This window comes from Schistocerca cancellata, chromosome 6, assembly GCF_023864275.1.
Source record: "Schistocerca cancellata isolate TAMUIC-IGC-003103 chromosome 6, iqSchCanc2.1, whole genome shotgun sequence".
Classification (NCBI taxonomy): Eukaryota; Metazoa; Arthropoda; class Insecta; order Orthoptera; family Acrididae; genus Schistocerca; species Schistocerca cancellata.
Window position 1 is genome coordinate 684,317,834 of NC_064631.1, and position 19,035 is coordinate 684,336,868.

Here is a 19,035-nt window from a genome sequence, read left to right on the forward strand (position 1 = left end):
CCACGCTGTCGCGGCATGCTACCAGTGTTAAAGACTGCGATGGAGCTCCGTATGCCACGGCAAACTGGCTGACACTGACGGCGGCGGTGCACAAATGCTGCGCAGCTAGCGCCATTCGACGGCCAACACCGCGGTTCCTGGTGTGTCCGCTGTGCCGTGCGTGTGATCATTGCTTGTACAGCCCTCTCGCAGTGTCCGGAGCAAGTATGGTGGGTCTGACACACCGGTGTCAATGTGTTCTTTTTTCCATTTCCAGGAGTGTAGATTTGCACAAAAACCTATGGAGTATGAGTTAAAATTTTAGATCATCTTTTGCACAATCAAAAAATTCATTGATGGCATAGAAAGCCTTCTTTTTAAGTCTGTTATGTAGAACACGTCTGAAGGATTTTAATGAGGTAGGCGGCAGTGCACTGAACAGTTTTATTCCAAGTACATAGAGCTATTGTGGGTCTTGCTTAGTGTTGTAAATAATTGGCCAATCTTCTTCGTGGCGTATATTGTGATAATGAAATGATGGCCTTAATTTGTCTCTAGGTTTTTTTTATTTATTTATTTATTTTTTTATTTTTTATTTTTTTGTATAGAATAGGAGACTAAATATAAATAATGATGGACCTGTCATTACACTCAATTTCTTGAGAATCAGTCTGCAAGATACATAGTTTTTTTTTAAACATCCTGTAAAAACTCGTTTGCTGCGGTGAAGCTGCCCAAAAGCATTATGCGGTATGTTATGTGGCTATGAGAAAATGCATAACAGGAGCTGAGGATCGTGTTATCACTCACATATGCTGTAAGTTTATATAAAAGGTGCATAATTTAGTGCATACAGAATCTGTTTGGAGATTCCAAGTTAATCTGGAATACAAACATACACCCGAAAGTTGAACAGACATAAATACTGCTAACAGTAACCATTACTTGACCAAATGTGTGGTTAACTTGCTCATGTTTTCAGTTCTGCAGAAATAAATGAACAAGTAAAAAAGGAGGAACGAAGTCTATGGGAATAAGATGCAGCATACTGGAACGTATTTAAAGACATGTGGCTGGTTATAGTTACCTTGCTGCTGAAGGGAGCAACATGAGTGAAACTCTTAAAAGCAGATAATATTAGAATACACAAAGCACATTACCATGTGAGTGTAATAACTGTGTGAGAACAGAGAGAGGGGCACATGGTAAGACAAGATGGAATGGCTTCAAATTGGCAGAGGAGCAATGTCAACAGCAAAATAAATCATGTGTGTACAAATGTTACTTGCATTTTCCTGCCCAACCAGCCGCTGATTCAATAATTGAACCAGTTTCTTCACACTCTTCATGGCACAGCCACACGACAACAGGTGCAATCAATTCAGGGCGAAGTTCTGCAAAAAAGTCTGCAACAAAATAATACCATACAATCTATTACTATACTATCAAACATTCACCCTTTCAATAACTGAAAAACTGAACAGGTCTAAAGATGATGTAAGGTCTGTCCCATTAGTAGTAGTTAACACAAATTCTATTATGTTGTGAGGTGCCAGATATAAACACAAGTTGCTATGATACGTACAAAACAATTTTAGGGTTAAAAAAATGTAGATGTGTGCTTTTGCAGGACTAACCTGGAGGAAGAATATCTTCTGTAAGTCGGGATGCTGCTGTGGGAGCAATGACATTACAGTGGATGTTGTATTTTCTTCCCTCTATGGCAAGTGTGTTACTGAGCCCAACAACAGCCATTTTTGCTGCACTGTAAGATAGATATTAATTACTATTCTTTTTGTACATACAAAAGTAAAAATTAAAAAGTCAATTTATTCTGTACATGAAATATTTTTGCACCTATATTCTTTCAAAGTTTTCCTGTAGTTTGCATGACAATGCTTTGGATTCAGAAACCTATCAGTAAAGAACGAACCTGTAATTGGCTTGGCCAAAGTTTCCATAAAGCCCAGAATTTGATGCTGTTACTATGATTCGACCATAATTCTGTTTCCTAAAATGTGGCCAAGCTGCTTGAGTAGTTTTAAAAGTTCCTTTCAGATGAACCCTTTGGATCAAGTCTGAAAAAGGAAGTTATATCACTGGCCTGGCAGCCAAGTACTTTTCTAATAAAAGCAAACACAACACAAATCAAACTAAATAAATGAGGATTTTCATAGCTGTCATTAAGATTGCACAATTAGAACTGTTGATTTTTAAGCACTTAGCACTGTAAGACATTTTAAATAAAATTTCCAGCTTTACATGTCAGGCAGCTGACAAGAGTAGTGAATATATATTTTAGTTTTTATACATGAGTAGATATTGGATATGGTGCATCATGGATTAGTCTGCATTTGCTTGTGCACGATCAGAGATGGAATTCAGCATGACAATGTAATCGTTTAGACAATTTTGCCACTCAGCTATCTCAGATTCAAAGTTTGTAGTTTGCTTCTGGCACTTTCCTTTGGCAAGCTAGTATAAAAATGGATACAAAATCTGTGCAATTCACACATTTATTTACTTACACTTACATATTTCAGCTGACTCCCAGCATTTCCTTTGTATTAAGAGTAAAATCACAAGTGCTACATAAATTCATTTCAAAAAGTTACATACAAAAATTTGACATACAATTTAAATGTGTTTTTCATGCAAATTTTATCAAAACTAGCGCAAATGTCAAGATACATTGTGTAATATTAAATAATCAATTTTAAACATACCCTATGCTTGATAGGAATGTGTCATATTCTGTAATGTTATTCTGTCAGCTATAAGATTGACTGTGCTTTTCAGAAATCTTGGCCACAGTACCTTGTTCACAAACTAACATTTCCCAAATTTTGTTATATATTTACATGAGAAAGGTATATTTTGAGAAGTTTTGGAACTTGCAAAGATTTTTGCAATTTGAGTGTTTTGTGTAACCTATTCGTAATAAATTGGCATTTGTAGTTTACAGTTATTAAGAATAAGTAACATATCACATTATATTAGTTCCGTCTTTTAGTAGCAGTGTACATTGTCCACATTTATCGTAAAATGATTGTACTATAGAACTCGTACCAAGTTTTCTGTTGTCACAATAGATACCTCGTTTTTGGCTATAAATTACTTAAAGACTACTGATAATATTTGAAGTACAACAAACACATAAATTAAAAGAGAATTGCAAGCTCAGTATAAAGTTATTCATTTACTATTCTGTAAAATACAGCACCAAGAATAAACTGTTTATTGTTCTGTAAAATATTGCATCAGGCATAATGCGGCCCCTTTGTGTTTTCTGTTCTCAGGCAGAGGACAAGTTGGTTGCTACACATGAGCAGCTGGATATCGCCCTGACTACTGTCAAGTGATTGGAAGCTGCTGCAAATGGGTGTGTTGGCAAAGCTACCAGAGGTGTGTACCAGAGCCACTGAAGATTCCTCAAGTACTATCCTCTCCTGTGGATACTGTCTCTCCTACAGGAAATACAAGCCCCATCATTACCTGTGTGCCATAGTGTTAGTAGTGTGTCAATGTTAGGTCTAGGCATCCTTCACAGGATAGACAGGGACCTAGGAACTAGGGAGGATTAAGGGCATTATACCGCTCCTTCTAACTAACAAGTTGGAAATGACTTCTTTCATTGAATCTGAATTTGAGTCAGTGTAACCCACTTCACCTGTTTTGGAGAGGCCCATTTTGTGGCAGAGAGAAAAGGGTATGTTTATTAATCATCAGCAGTTCAAACATAAGGTGAAGAATGGTACTCCTTGAGGAAATGGCAACAAGGGGTGGGAAGGAACACTAGATACACTCAGTGCGTATGCCTGGAGACCACATTCAGCATCTTGAAGAGGCTAATTTGGCAGCCATTGGGGAAACAGAGTGTAAACAAATACAACTTGTGGTTCCCGTTGGAACAAATGATGCCCGTTGTCTAGGCTTTGAGGTCACGCTAGCAGCATTCGAGTGATTAACAGAGAGGGTTGAGAATACCAGCCTTGTTCATAGAGTTTCAATGGAAGCTCTCAATCTGGAGCATTGCCCCAGAACAGAAGACACCCTCCTTGTTCTTAGTCGGGTGAAAGGTCCAAACCATACACTCAGAGGGTTTGGTGAGAGTTGTAGGGTCCCCCTAAAAGGGTCAAGTGTGCACTACACTTTAAATTTTTTTTAAAAATATATATATTAGGCGAATCTCCCTCCAATCCAGATAATGATATTTGTGAGAAATTCAGAAGTAACTGAGTAAGATCCAAAGAAACGTGTGACGAAGCAAGGTGGGATCTTTTTACTTCCTCTCTTGTTCTGCCATCTGCCTCCTTAACATCTTTTTTTATTATTATTGAGTAATTAAAATTAACAAAGGCCTAAATGAGTATAATCTGCATTTTCATAAAAGAGAAAGGTTGGCCCTCAGTCTTAAGAAATATAGCACTTGATCTAATTTTGTGCTTAGTTTTGTGTATATAATCAATTTCCTAATTTATTTTGACTATTCCTAGTTAATATCTTTTGTTATAGGGTGAAATTAGTAATTGTTTTGTGACTTCAATTCTATTGTTGACTTATAAACAAACATAAATTCTGTGATAATTATAAATATTTAGAAGAAGAACTGCTAGCATTCTTAAAGCATTTATTTGGCTCTATTCAAAAACATATTAGCAAAACAAGTCCTCAATTAATCCCAAAATAATTAGCAGGTTCGTCAAAAGCATTGTTTGCTTAACTATATCTGTTAATTTCATTATTTAAACAAATAGTTCAGCCTAATCCTTGTGGTAGAAGAAACTTTTAAAAAGAAGGAATTTTTACATGTATTCAGTTAACTGAATGAGTTATGTTTTAATTGTAATTACTATAAATTAAACATCAAACAAAGTATAGTTTCAGTGCCAGATTTTTTATCCCGAGACAGTCAGTCAATGGAGGATTTTCGACATGAAGTCTGTATCAGTTAGAGTAACAACAACGCATTAAACATATGAATTAGTGTCACACAAGTGGGCCATGTGTTAAGGCAACAACAATGTCTGTTCAAGTTACTTGAGAAATAGTGTCACAAGTATATTATTATTCTGCAAGAACTGTGAACTGTGTGGTTAGGTATTTAGTGCTCATAATGTTCAACAGCAAGCTATTGTAGCAGTATGTTGATGTTTGCCTGCAACCTAATAAATGAGGCTTAACATTTACCAATAGTGAACTGGCCATATAACTGTGTAATATTGGGGGGCTGTGCACAGTGAAAGTAAAGAACTGTGAACACAACTTTGCAACTGTTGACTACATCAGTGCTGAACTTCCCCCCCCCCCCCCCCATTTTTCAGCCAGTATAACAATGCAGTATGTCGAAACCGAGGACTATCAACGAAGAAATAAAGCAGGCGAACATCACAAATGCCTGCCACAGATGGGAGTTCCACAATCCTCGTGATTAACTGTTGAACCATTCATGACAAAGTGCCAGAGTTTGAAGCTCTCCTAAAACACACTGAAACTCGCATAATATTAGGCACAGAAAGTTAGTTAAAACCTGAAGTTGACAGTAGTGAGATCTTTGGGGAAAATTTAAGCATATATCGAAAGGATAGGGCACCTGGAAATGAAGGTGGTGTATTTGTCGCAGAAGACAAGAAACTTAGATCCACTGAGACAGAAATTGAAGCTGCATTGGACACTGTTTGGGCAAGACTCAGTATCAAGGGTCTACAAAAATTTATAATAGGGTCTGTCTATCGAGCACCTTGTTCAACTCCTGATGTAACTGAAAACTTTAGAGGAAACCTCAGTTCACTTAACGTAAGTTCCACAATCATACTTTAATCATTGGAGGAAATTTTAATCGTCCAACAATCAATGGGATGATTATAGTTTTGATAGAGGTATGAAAAGACATCCTATGAAACATTACTAATTGCCTTCGCTGTAAACTGCCTAGAAATGATAGTTCAGAACCTCGCTTATGATGGAGATATTATATATCTAATGGCAACAAACAGACCTGACCTCTTTGCGGAAGTCCACATCGAAACTGGGATCAGTAGCAATGAGGCAGTTATAGCAACAGTGAATATCAAAACACATAGGGAATCCAAACAAGCAGAAAGATTTGTGTGTTCAGCAAACTAGACAGAGAAACAATAGTGTCATACCTCAATAAGGAACTTATTTAATTGGATAGATAAAAAATCACCTCACCAAGCAGTGGCAGAACACACACATAAAAAAACTGTTGCGATTGGCAAGCTTTCGGAGCCAGTGGCTCCTTCTTCAGACAAAAGGGTTGAAGATGAAGGAAGAGGGGTGAAGAAAAAGGACTGGAGGGATCTAGGAAAAGGGGTAGATTTTGGGAAAGCCACCCAGAACTGCGGGTCAAGGAAGACTTACTGTACGGGATGAGAAGGAAAGACTGATCGTTGGGGACTGCATCGGACAAGATTTGAAAACCTGAGAGCTTAAAAATGGAAGACAGGGTAATATGTAAGATAGAGATTACTACTAAAACATTGTGCACAAGTTAATAAGAGTGAGAAGCTAAGTGCATTGTACGTAACAGAGGTGGGAAGGGGCAGTGAAAAATAGATAGGAAAGAAAATAAAGATGTAGAAAACTAAAAAGGATTGAAGCAAAGAGTAATTACATTGAAGAAAAGCTGAGATGGGAGAAATTAACGTAAATTAAGGCCAGGTGGGTGGTCAGAACCAAGGACATGTTGTAGTGATAGTTACCACCTGCGGATTCTGAGAAACTGATGTCTGGGGGAGAATACAGATCATGTTGTAGAGCATGCTCTGCAACAGGATATTGTGAGTTGCCAGTACATACCCTCTGCCTATGCCCATTCATCCTAATTGATAATTTGGTGGTAGTCATGCCAATGTAGAATGCTGAACAGTGTTTACATAATAGCTGGTATATGACATGTGTCATTTTGCAAGTGATTCTCCCTTTGATAGTATATGTTATGCCCGTTACAGGGCTATTATAGGTGGTGGTAGGAGGGTGCATAGGGCAAGTCTTGCAGCAGGGGCAGTCACAGGGATAGGAGCCATAGGGCAGGGAGATGGGTGCAGAAGGAGCATATGGTCTGACAAAAATATTGCGGAGATTGGGAGGGTGACAGAAAGCTATTCTAGGTGTGGTGGGCAAAATTTCAGACAAAGCTGATCTCATTTCAGGGCATGATTTTAGGACATCATGGCACTGCCGAAGTAGCTGATTAACATATTCCAGGCCAGGATAATACTGAGTCATCAGTAGTGTGCTCAGAGGCTGTTTTGTGGAGGGATCAACAGTACCAGGATTTGATGTGATGGCCCGGGGAATCTGCTTTTTAACTAGGCTGGTGGGGTAATTACGTGCAGTGAAGGCTGAGGTGAGAATGGTGATGTATTGCTGTAAAGAGTCTGCATACGAACAAATACGTTTGCCCCAGATGCCAAGGCTGTATGGGAGGGAACGTTTGACATGGAAAGGATGGCAACTGTCAAAACGTAAGTACTGTTGTTTGTTGGTAGGTTTAATGTGGACAGAAGTGCGTGGCTGGCCTTCAGTGAGGATGAGATCAACATCAAGGATAGTGGCATGGGGTTCACAATAAGACCATGTGAACTGGGACAAGATATTCAGAGGTTCCAGGAATTTTAGTAGGTCAGCCTCACCATGAGTCCATATGGTAAAGATGTCATCAATGTATCTAAACCAAACCAGGGGCTGAAGGCTTATGGATCCCAGGAAAGCCCCTTTCAAGTGACCAATGAAAAGATTGGCATAGGAAGGAGCCATCCTGGTATCCATGGCCATACCCCTAATCTGTTTGTATGTCTGCCCCTCAAGGGTGGAGTAGTTGTGGGTAAGTATAAAGCTGATTAAGACGAGAAGGAAGAATGTCATAGGTTAGAATCAGGTGGGCACTGACTGAGAAAATGTTCAGCAGCAGACATAGCATGTACGTGGGGGATGTTGGTATAGAGGGAGGTGGCATCAATGGTGACAAGCAAGGTGTGTGGTGGCAGTGGGACGGCACAGAATTCAAACGATCTAGGAAATGGTTGGTATCTTTGATGTTGGAGGGGAGTTTTTGTACTATGGGTTGTATGTATTGATCAACTAAGGCAGGTATACATTCGGTGGGTGCTTTGAAGTCAGCAACTATAGGATGGCCAGGATAATTGGGTTTGTAGATCTTAGGAGGAAGGTAAACGATGGGGGTGCGTGGTTTGGGTGGAATGCCATAAACACTTACAGGGGTTGGACAAAAATATAGAAACAATGTGGGAAATGCATCACCAAACATACATGCTGGGGGACTGATGACCTTAGCTGTTTAGTCCCCCTTAAACATCCCCACAACCACAACCACCACCACCACCATACATGCAGATGCTAGCCCAGCCGGCGCGCTGTTGTATTTGACCAGAAACGAAACCTGCGGAATATCCTAAACATGTTGCAAGGGTCAGTCACGCTCAGGACAGTGTTCTGTGTAACTGTGAGTGCATTAAATTTACATACATACCCCACAAGCTACCATAGAGTGCATGGCAGAGGGTACCCTGTACCACTACTTCCCTCTTCCACTTGCAAATACAGTGAGGGAAAAATGACTGTCTATATGCCCACATACGAGCCCTAATTATATGTTTCTTATCTTTGTGGTCCTTACATGAAATGTATGTTGGCAGCACTAGAATCATTCTGCAGGCAGCTTCAAATGCCAATTCTCTAAATTTTCTCAATAGTGTTCCTTGGAAAGAACTTTACCTTCCTTCCAGGAATTCTCATTAAAGTTCACAAAGCATCTCTGTAATACTTATGTTTTTCTCAAACATACCAGTAACAAATCTAGCAGCATGCTTCTAAATTGCTTCGATGACTTCCTTTAATCCAATCTGGTGAAGATCACAAACGCTATACTCAAGAGTAGATCGCACTAATGTCCTATAAGCGGTCTCATTTACAAATGAACCACACTTTCCTAAAATTCTCCCAATAGTCGAAGTCGACCATTCGCCTTCCTTACTACAATCCCCACATGCTTATTCCGTTTCGTATCACTTTGCAGTTTTATGTCCAGATATTTAAACACTGTGGCTGTGTTAAGCAGGACACTACTAATGCTGTATTCGAATATTATGGGTTTGTTTTTCCAACTCATCTGCATTAACTTACCTTTTTTTTTTAAAACATTGAGAGCTAGCTGCCATTCATCCCAACTAGAAATTATGTCTAAGTCAGCTTGTATCCTCCTACAGTCACTCAACGATGACGCCTTCCCACACACCACAGCATCATCAGCAAAACAACCTCAGATTGACGCCCACCCTGTCTGCCATATCATTTATGTATATAGAAAATAACAGCAGTCCTATCACACTGCCCTGGGGCACTCCTGATGATACCATACTCTGATCTCTGATGAACACTCACTGTCGAGGACAACATAGTGGGTTCTATTACTTAAGAAGTCTTCTAGCCATTCACATATCTGGGAACCTATCTAATATGCTCGTACCTTCGTTAACAGTCTGCAGTTGGGCACCGTGTCAAATGCTTTATGGAAATCTAGAAATGGGAATCTATCTGGTGCCCTTCATCCATAGTTAAAAGTACATCATGTGAGAAAAGGGCAAGCTGAGTTTTGCATGAGCAATGCTTCTAAACCCGTGCTGATTTGTCTGCAGAAGCTTTTCAGTCTTAGGGAAATTTATTATATTTAAACTGAGAATATATTCAAGAATTCTGCAGCAAACCGATATTCCAGATAATGGTCTGTAATTTTGTTGGCCTGTTCTTTTACCATTGTCACATACCGGAGTCACCAGCACTTTTTTCCAATGACTTGGCACTTCACACTGGGCGAGAGATTCACGATAAATGCATGCTAAGTAAGGGGCCAACGCCCTACATCATTCTTTTTTAAACTGAATTGGGATTCCATCTGGACCTGGTGACTCATCTGTTTCCAACTCTTTCAGGTTTCTCTCCACTAGGAATTCCTGTTGCTATTTTGGCCATACAGGAGTCTGCGTGACAGCATGTTTGTACAATTCTCCTGTGTGAACAATTTCCTAAATGTGAAATTTAAAACTTCAGCTTCCCTTTTGCTGTCTTCTGCTGCTACATCAGACTGGTCAATGAGTGAATGGATGAAAGCATAAGAGCGATTTTACATAAGACCAGGATTTTCTCGGGTTCTTGGCCACATCTTTCGCTAAGAAACGATGGTGAAAGTTGCACGTTTTGTGCGTAGATCTTTTTACAGATTCACAAATCTCTACTTACTTTGCCTGTCATCATTTCTGCATTCTCTTTTGAATTGAGAGCGCAACAGCCTTTGGTTCCTCAGCATTTTCGAAATATCGAAACTCAGTCACAGTGGGTATCTCCCATTCTTAATTTGCTAGTTAGGCACATATTTCTTCACAGGATGATCTACAATCTGTTGGAACCTTGCCTATAATTCCTCTATGTCCATCATACTGGAACTAAATTACTATACTGGAGCTAAGTGAATTTGACCATGGGCAATATGTTGGAGCTTGAATGGCGGGTGCTTCCCTAACCAAGGTAGCAGAAGTGTTTGGTTTTTCAAGGTAGCATTGTATCGAAGATTTATACTGTGTACAAGGAAAGCAGAAAAACATCATCCACTAAGTCACAAGGTGGACAAAAGCTTGCATTGAGTGATCATGACGAATAATCACTGGCGACAACTGCGACGAAAAATAAGAGGATAGTGGCTGCAAAAGTCACAGCAGAATTCAATGTTGAATTCGTATACCCTGTCAGCACCAAAACAATATGAAGGGAGCTCCAGTAACAGGAAATTGCAGGGTGAGATGGAATTCCAAAACCACTCATCAGTGGTGCAAAGGCCCCTAACAAGAAAACATGGTGCCAACACCATAAAACCTGGAATATGGAGCAATGTTTGCAACTTCTGGCTGAGTTTATATCCCAGGAGTGAAACATGATGGGGATTTCTGTGGCCATATTGTAGTATTCCATGGCCCCATGGTTACTCTACAAGGTCACATTACTGCCTGGGATTATGTGCACATTTTGAGTGATGAGGTCCACCCCTTGGCGAAATGTCTATTTCCCAATGGTGATGCTGCATTCCAAGATGACAGGATGCCTGTTCATACAGCTGACATCATCCAGGATTGGTTTTGTGAGCACAAGAAGAACTGGCACATCTCCCCTCACCACCGCTCACCAGATTTCAATATTACTGAGCCTTTATGGCCTACATTGCCCCATTGCTATCGACCTCCACCATTGCTACCTCTACTTGCCATTATTTTGCAGGAAAATGGTATAACATTCCCCTGAAAACCATACAGGATCTGTATTTATTCATTACAAGATAATAGAAGCTGTTTTGAATGCCAACAGTTTACCTACACTGTATTAGGTATGGTAGTGTGGGTTTGTGGTGTTTCCATATATTTGTCCACCTCCTGTATGCCATCTTAATTCTGATTGAGTAAATTAGTAATAAAGCTGCAACACTGAACAAAGCTGCTGCCTCCTCAGATTCATTACATAGCTTCTGTTTCTCTGGTATTAGTAGCTTAATATTTACTTTATTATGGTGGTATTTTCTAAAGAAAATCTTTTTACAAGTGTTTGGTTCCTTTCGCTGTACAACAGGTCAATAATCAATGGATATTTATTTGTCATTATTGACTGGAAATAAATGAGGGATCCAAGCCAAAGCTATCCATGAGATTTCATGTAAACAATGATCCCCCTAAGACCTAACAGTAATTTTAAATAACCCAACATAGCAGTCTTCATTATTCAGTCACTTTTTGTAAAAAAGTAATCATACTTACCCCAGTCTGTATCACTTATTCGTGCAAATGATTTGTCTCTAAGAATTCCAGCATTATTGACAACAATGTCCACACGGCCAAAATTATTGAGAGCTGTGTCAATGATCTTGTGTCCATCTTCAACTGAATTGTAATCTGCTACAGCAACACCACCTTTAACAATAAGACTTTGAAAAATGACAGTTCCTTCAACAAAACTCAAATCATTCCACAAGTGTTTCAAAGAGATGCAACTTAACCAAGTTATAAAAATATATTTGTTACCTTTTCTTTTAATCTCCTGCACAACACTATCAGCTGCATTTGTACTCTGACCTTCACCATGTCGACCACCACCAAGGTCATTTACGACAACAGATGCACCTCTTTCCGCAAAAAGAAGAGCGTAAGCACGACCAAGACCTACAGAAATTATATGGAATGAGAAATTACCATGTCACAGCTTCACAAACGACAGACAGAATCATATAAAACAACAGTAGTTAGCTTCCACATGATATGTGCTGACAAACAGCTGATAATGATGCTTATCATAACAATTCATTACACTGTCAATAAACAATTATATTTGCATACATTTTCAAATTACACTTGCATACAATTATTGAACTTGCCAATACAGCAAGGAAGCCACACTATATCACAGAAATAACAAAACTCTATGTCCACTTTTGGTAATACACACATCAAAAAACGATTTGCATCACCTCGGTTCGAGAGTTCCAGAACCTGTACAGAAAATTGAAATAGAGAACAACATAAACATCATTTCTTCCCTTTTTATTGCTCATGAAAACCACACATTGCATGTTGTACCATCATACAGTGAGACCTTCAGAGGTGGTGGTCTAGATTGCTGTATGCACCGGTACCTCTAATACCCAGTAGCACATTCTCTTGCATTGATAAGTTTGTCATGGCATACTATCAACAAGTTCATCAAGGCACTGTTGGTCCAGATTGTCCCACTCCCCAATGACGATTCAGTGTAGATCCCTCAGAGTGTTTGGTAGGTTACTTCATCCATAAACAGTCCTTTTCAATCTATCCCAGGCATGTTCAATAGGGTTCATGTCTGGAGAACATGGTGGTCACTCTAGTTGAGCGATGTCATTATCCTGAAGGAAGTCATTCACAAGTTGTGCACGATAGGGGCGCGAATTGTCATCCATGAAGATGAATGCCTCGCCAACATGTTGCTGATATGGTTGCACTATTGGTCAGAGGATGGCATTCGCATAGCGTACAGCCATTACGGCGCCTTCTATGACCACCAGCATCGTACGTCGGCCCCACATAATGCCACCCCAAAACAGCAGGGAACCTGCACCTTGCTTCACTCACTGGACAGTGTGTTTAAGGCGTTCAGCCTGACCGGGTTGCCTCCAAACACGTCTCGGATGATTGTCTGGTTGAAGGCATATGCGAAACTCATTGGTGAAGAGAATGTGATGCCAATCCTGAGCAGTCCATTTGGCATGTTTTTGGGCCCATGTGTACCACGCTACATGGAGTCATGGTTGTAAAGATGGACTTTGCCATGGACGTTGGAAGCGAAATTGTGCATCATACAGCCTATTGCACACAGTTTGAGTCATAACACGACGTCCTGTGGCTGCACAAAAAGCATTATTCAATATGGTGGCATTGCTGTCAGGGTTCTTCTGAGCCATAATCTGTAGGTAGCAGTCATCCACTGTAGTAGTAGCCCTTGGGCAGTCTGAGCGAGGCATGTCATCGACAGTTCCTATCTCTCTGTATCTACTCCATGTCTGAACAACATCGTTATAGTTCACTCCAAGACTGTGAAGATGCAGCAGACACTGTATAAACACAAACACTGGACACATCAGTGATGTATCCATGCCTCGACAGGCTGCAATGATGATATTTGTATCTCCCTGTATGGGAATCACAAATTATGAGAACATAACGGCTGTGACTATTTGAGATACGGTAGTTTGGTGCTGCAGGTGTGCTCACCCATGATCAACAGGAAATCCAGGTACGAGACCCTGTCTGGCATAAATTTTCGTGTGTCACAAACAGTTGACGTCAACGCATAGCTGCAGTAGGCCTATGTGAATCTATTTCATAACTGTCAATTGCCATAAGTGCTCTTTCTATGAAATACGCAGAGAGATTTGGAATTTAAGCTAGAAGTTTGGCACAAAGTCTGGTGATCAGGATTTATTTCTTCCAACATCAGAATTCAAAGTGGCTAGTTCCAAGTTGAGCACCACCACAGATACATGGATTAGAGCCTTGGTTATGGAATAGGCTCTGTTCAATAGTTGTTTCAGAACAATGAGTCAGAATTTCCTCCTTCTAACTAAACCTAAGGGACAATAAACTCTTTTCTCGAGGATTTCAAGACAACATACTTATTTACATTCTCTGCTTTACGACTCTATATAATACGAAGTAACAACAGCAAAAGCTTGAAAGATAAAGAGTGCTCTTTTTGTGGTTTCCTACCTGCTCCTGCACCTGTCACCACAGCGACTCGTCCATCAAACCTCAGTTTGTCAGCCATGACTGGAAACTGAAATAAACCTTTACATATTACAAGATTCGACAGGAAATAAAGGATTATCTAAGCAGAATCAGATGACAATTCAGTAATACACAATAATTGTAAATGAGAAAAATCAAGTATTTCCAAATAAGTCCATCCAAGAAATGAAAATGTACTGCCTCATCATGCAGAAAATATAAACATAAGCACAATCCTTACAGGGTAGGCCAAATGAATAGCTATACAATGATATGAGGCACAAAGTAGTTCTACTTTACAACTGTAGGAAACAATGCAGCTGACACATTATAAATACAAAAGCTGTTAGTGGCACAGAATGTTTTTAAGCAACAATATAGATGTCAAAATGTAAAATGATAAGTGTTATAACCAAAAATTTGATTTTGTTAGCAGCTTCAGACAAACAAAATACAAGAAATGACACATCTGCCCATGTTCAATAACTTTTTATTTTGTACATTCTAAGAGTTGGGGTTACACTAGAAAATTGGCACCCATCACAAAGACAAGGTTGTGTGAAATAAGACACAGCAAGGCATTGGCAAGAGACTTGTGTTTTATTGTGTGTCACAGCATTCTTCTTGGATGACTTACAGAAACCATATAAAAAAAAACTAAATCTGGACAGCAGGACAGACCAAGTACAAGTCAACTGCCTCGACCTCACTTACTCCATCCAAAATAAAAGAACATTGCTAAATTCAAATCATGAAATTATAGCATTGCAGTGCTCAGCCTGGTGGCAAGACACTTACACAAACATTCGTTTAGTGTCTGGAGTTTCAATGTACCGATAATTTTATGAACAGCCCCACAATAAATAAAATAGCAGCAAAAACTGGGTACTAGAATTTGAACTTTAGACATTGACACACTAATAATAATAAAAAAAAAAAAAAAAAAAAAAAAAAAAAAAAAAAAGTAGAGAGGTTCAGAGAATACTTAAAAGGTTACACAGGACATTATGCTGTCACTCAAAAATAAAAAGAGAAAAAATACACACAAAAGACTACTTAATAAAGATTTTAGGCAGGCTACAATTTGCTTTGATAAACAAGACAGCTTTTTCCAGTATTTTCCTAATTTCCCCTTCAGCCACAAGGAAGAGAAGAGAACTTTGTTTTGAAGAATCCATTTTTGGTTTCTATATTTTCGCACTATCACAGTTACAAGTCTTGACCACTTGTTTGCCACTGACTAAGCTAGTTCTTAATTCCCTTTCTTAGTACTGCGTTTCAGTTCCAGCACTACATTTTTAACTAAAAATACATTCAGTGAAGATTTGCAGCTTAAAAAGAAATTTAGAGAAGGTCTATGTTCGACAACAACGTGCAATAACCACTCGCAGGCGGCAGGTGGCAGCAATGGCAGTGGAGGGTATACAAATCATGTCAGGGGATGTGGAAAACAATGCAGTTGTTGTCATAATGCAGAAATGGAGCAATTTATCTGACATCCAAAGGGGCATGATCATTGGCTTTCAGGTCAATGCATTGCTGAAGTTTTTAATACATAAAAATCGTCCACAGTATAAAGAACCACACAGTTAGCAATTAAGTCCCATGAAAATTTATATCAATACAAAACAATGAAATTCAATGACATTCACGAACACAGATTTGCAGGAAGAGAAATTTGCTTTGTAAAAATTAATGCAATTACAGATAAGGGTGATATCAGAGAGAGAGAAGAAAAATGAAATGCCATAAACCCAAAAAGCCTTGACTGCACAATTCCAAACATATAACCCCTGGGAATAAACACTGAACTTACAGTGTGAAGCTGTCTTCTCAATACTTTCAGCATTCTGATTCACTACTGATGAGCCGGTAACAGTAAAAGTCAAAAGAGGGCCCAGGGAACTATTATCTCAGGTGAATGGAGCACTCTGACTAAAAACAATTAATACTGATGTCACAATACACGAATTACAGTGACTTCATGCACACAAACATTTCAATTCAAATACTGTTACTCTGCAGCAAAGTAAAACATAAAAGGCATCTGATGAATCTCTATGAAGATTACTACTGCTGCTGTTGCAACTTGGACTACTCACTGCTTATGTTCTCCATTTTCTGCTTCATTCGCCTTTTTTTTACTCTTACACAAGTAGAGTACTTTACTACTAATCTTAAACTGTTGATAATAGTTTGGAACAGGCAGAGAACAGTGGTTGAAATGTCAGCAGACTGGCTCCGGACTGACAGAACTATACTGAATTACAATAAAACTTAAATAATTTGCTTCTGTTCCCATACACTGGTCAAAAAATGATTCTGTACAGCTGCAGGGAATTCACTCAGACATAAAATTAGTGTAATGAACACACAGGTCAACTGTGTATCAAACTACGCAGAGTGATAGTTCAGCTGCATAAATTAAAACTTATATGTAGCAAACAATAGCTATTGTCCTCCACTATCTGTTCTTCAAGTCACGATTGGTACGCACAATTATTCCATAGAGCAACTTGTGTGGTGCACACAAAATCTTTATACAGCAAAAGAAACTGCTCAGGACAACCATAGGTTTTATAAACAGGGAATCATATCAGCTAGTTTTATAAATAGGGAATCATGTCAGCTACTTATGAAAGAAATGAGTATATCAACTGTGCCCTCACTCTTTATTAACATTATTATCTTTCAGTAGAAAAGCACGCACAGAGCTTGCCATACAGAAGCACTGTTCATGAATAGAAAATCAGAAATAGATATAACCAAGGTACAGAATACACCAAGCTGACCTAACACCAAATCATCTTCAACATAAATTCCACCCACCAATATCTATGCTCATCAAGACAGTGAATATACACACCTGGAAATTGAAATAAGAACACCGTGAATTCATTGTCCCAGGAAGGGGAAACTTTATTGACACATTCCTGGGGTCAGATACATCACATGATCACACTGACAGAACCATAGGCACATGGACACAGGCAACAGAGCATGCACAATGTCGGCACGAGTATAGTGTATATCCACCTTTCGCAGCAATGCAGGCTGCTATTCTCCCATGGAGACGATCATAGAGATGCTGGATGTAGTCCTGTGGAATGGCTTGCCATGCCATTTCCACCTGGCGCCTCAGTTGGACCAGCGTTCGTGCTGGACGTGCAGACCGCGTGAGACGACGCTTCATCCAGTCCCAAACATGCTCAATGGGGGACAGGTCCGGAGATCTTGCTGGCCAGGGTAGTTGACTTACACCTTCTAGAACACGTTGGGTGGCACGGGATGCATGCGGACGTGCATTGTCCTGTTGGAACAGCAAGTTCCCTTGCCGGTCTAGGAATGGTAGAACGATGGGTTCGATGACGGTTTGGATGTACCGTGCACTATTCAGTGTCCCCTCGATGATCACCAGTGGTGTACGGCCAGTGTAGGAGATCGCTCCCCACACCATGATGCCGGGTGTTGGCCCTGTGTGCCTCGGTCGTATGCAGTCCTGATTGTGGCGCTCACCTGCACGGCGCCAAACACGCATACGACCATCATTGGCACCAAGGCAGAAGCGACTCTCATCGCTGAAGACGACACGTCTCCATTCGTCCCTCCATTCACGCCTGTTGCGACACCACTGGAGGCGGGCTGCACGATGTTGGGGCGTGAGCGGAAGACGGCCTAACGGTGTGCGGGACCGTAGCCCAGCTTCATGGAGACGGTTGCGAATAGTCCTCGCCGATACCCCAGGAGCAACAGTGTCCCTAATTTGCTGGGAAGTGGCGGTGTGGTCCCCTACGGCACTGCGTAGGATCCTACGGTCTTGGCGTGCATCCATGCGTCGCTGCGGTCCGGTCCCAGGTCGACGGGCACGTGCACCTTCCGCCGACCACTGGCGACAACATCGATGTACTGTGGAGACCTCACGCCCCACGTGTTGAGCAATTTGGCGGTACGTCCACCCGGCCTCCCGCATGCCCACTATACGCCCTCGCTCAAAGTCCGTCAACTGCACATACGGTTCACGTCCACGCTGTCGCGGCATGCTACCAGTGTTAAAGACTGCGATGGTGCTCCGTATGCCATGGCAAACTGGCTGACACTGACGGCGGCGGTGCACAAATGCTGCGCAGCTAGCGCCATTTGACGGCCAACACCGCGGTTCCTGGTGTGTCCGCTGTGCCGTGCGTGTGATCATTGCTTGTACAGCCCTCTCGCAGTGTCCGGAGCAAGTATGGTGGGTCTGACACACCGGTGTCAGTGTGTTCTTTTTTCCATTTCCAGGAGTGTATTATGTTAGTGGACTTTTCACATTCAATTTTGATGGAATTTCAGGCTTTCAACAATATCCTCCAATGTCCTTATGGAGAAAACTGTCATAGAGAAAAGGAAACCACAAACTTGACAACTGCAGACAAGCACCTGGCAAGTGTGGATCACACTTGGAGTTATGACAGTGCTTTGCTCCTAACCTCAGAGCCTTCAACACAATGTAAGCAGGAGAGCACTTTCCTGTAGCTCGTTGCATCAAATGCACACTACTCTACATTGTTGAACATAAAGCTCATATCTTCACTTCAAGAGTCTTTTCCTTGTTGTTGCTGTTCAAGTTAGAGGCAACCTACAGCACTGCCATTAGTATCCTGCCTAACTATGACAATAAAAGAAACTCATTTTTTTGTTGTCTTCAGTCCAAAAAATTGGTTTGCGCAGCTCTCCATGCTAA

The 19,035-nt window shown here is 40.4% G+C and overlaps 1 protein-coding gene across 2 annotated transcripts in view; it reads right to left on the minus strand.

The window, feature by feature from the left end:
* LOC126191104 (peroxisomal multifunctional enzyme type 2) overlaps positions 1-19,035 on the minus strand; it is a 119,467-nt gene that overhangs the window by 84,024 nt on the left and 16,408 nt on the right. Inside the window, exons 2-8 of one of the 2 annotated variants that reach the window (XM_049931842.1) lie at positions 16,132-16,250; positions 14,298-14,364; positions 12,084-12,221; positions 11,820-11,972; positions 1,913-2,057; positions 1,617-1,744; positions 1,269-1,385 (exon numbers count right to left, since the gene is read on the minus strand). In XM_049931842.1, the coding sequence (XP_049787799.1) occupies positions 1,269-1,385; positions 1,617-1,744; positions 1,913-2,057; positions 11,820-11,972; positions 12,084-12,221; positions 14,298-14,364; positions 16,132-16,164 (781 nt within the window). In that variant the 5' untranslated portion in view covers positions 16,165-16,250. The remainder of the gene's footprint in view (positions 1-1,268; positions 1,386-1,616; positions 1,745-1,912; positions 2,058-11,819; positions 11,973-12,083; positions 12,222-14,297; positions 14,365-16,131; positions 16,251-19,035) is intronic. The other variant, XM_049931843.1, reaches the window with a different exon arrangement.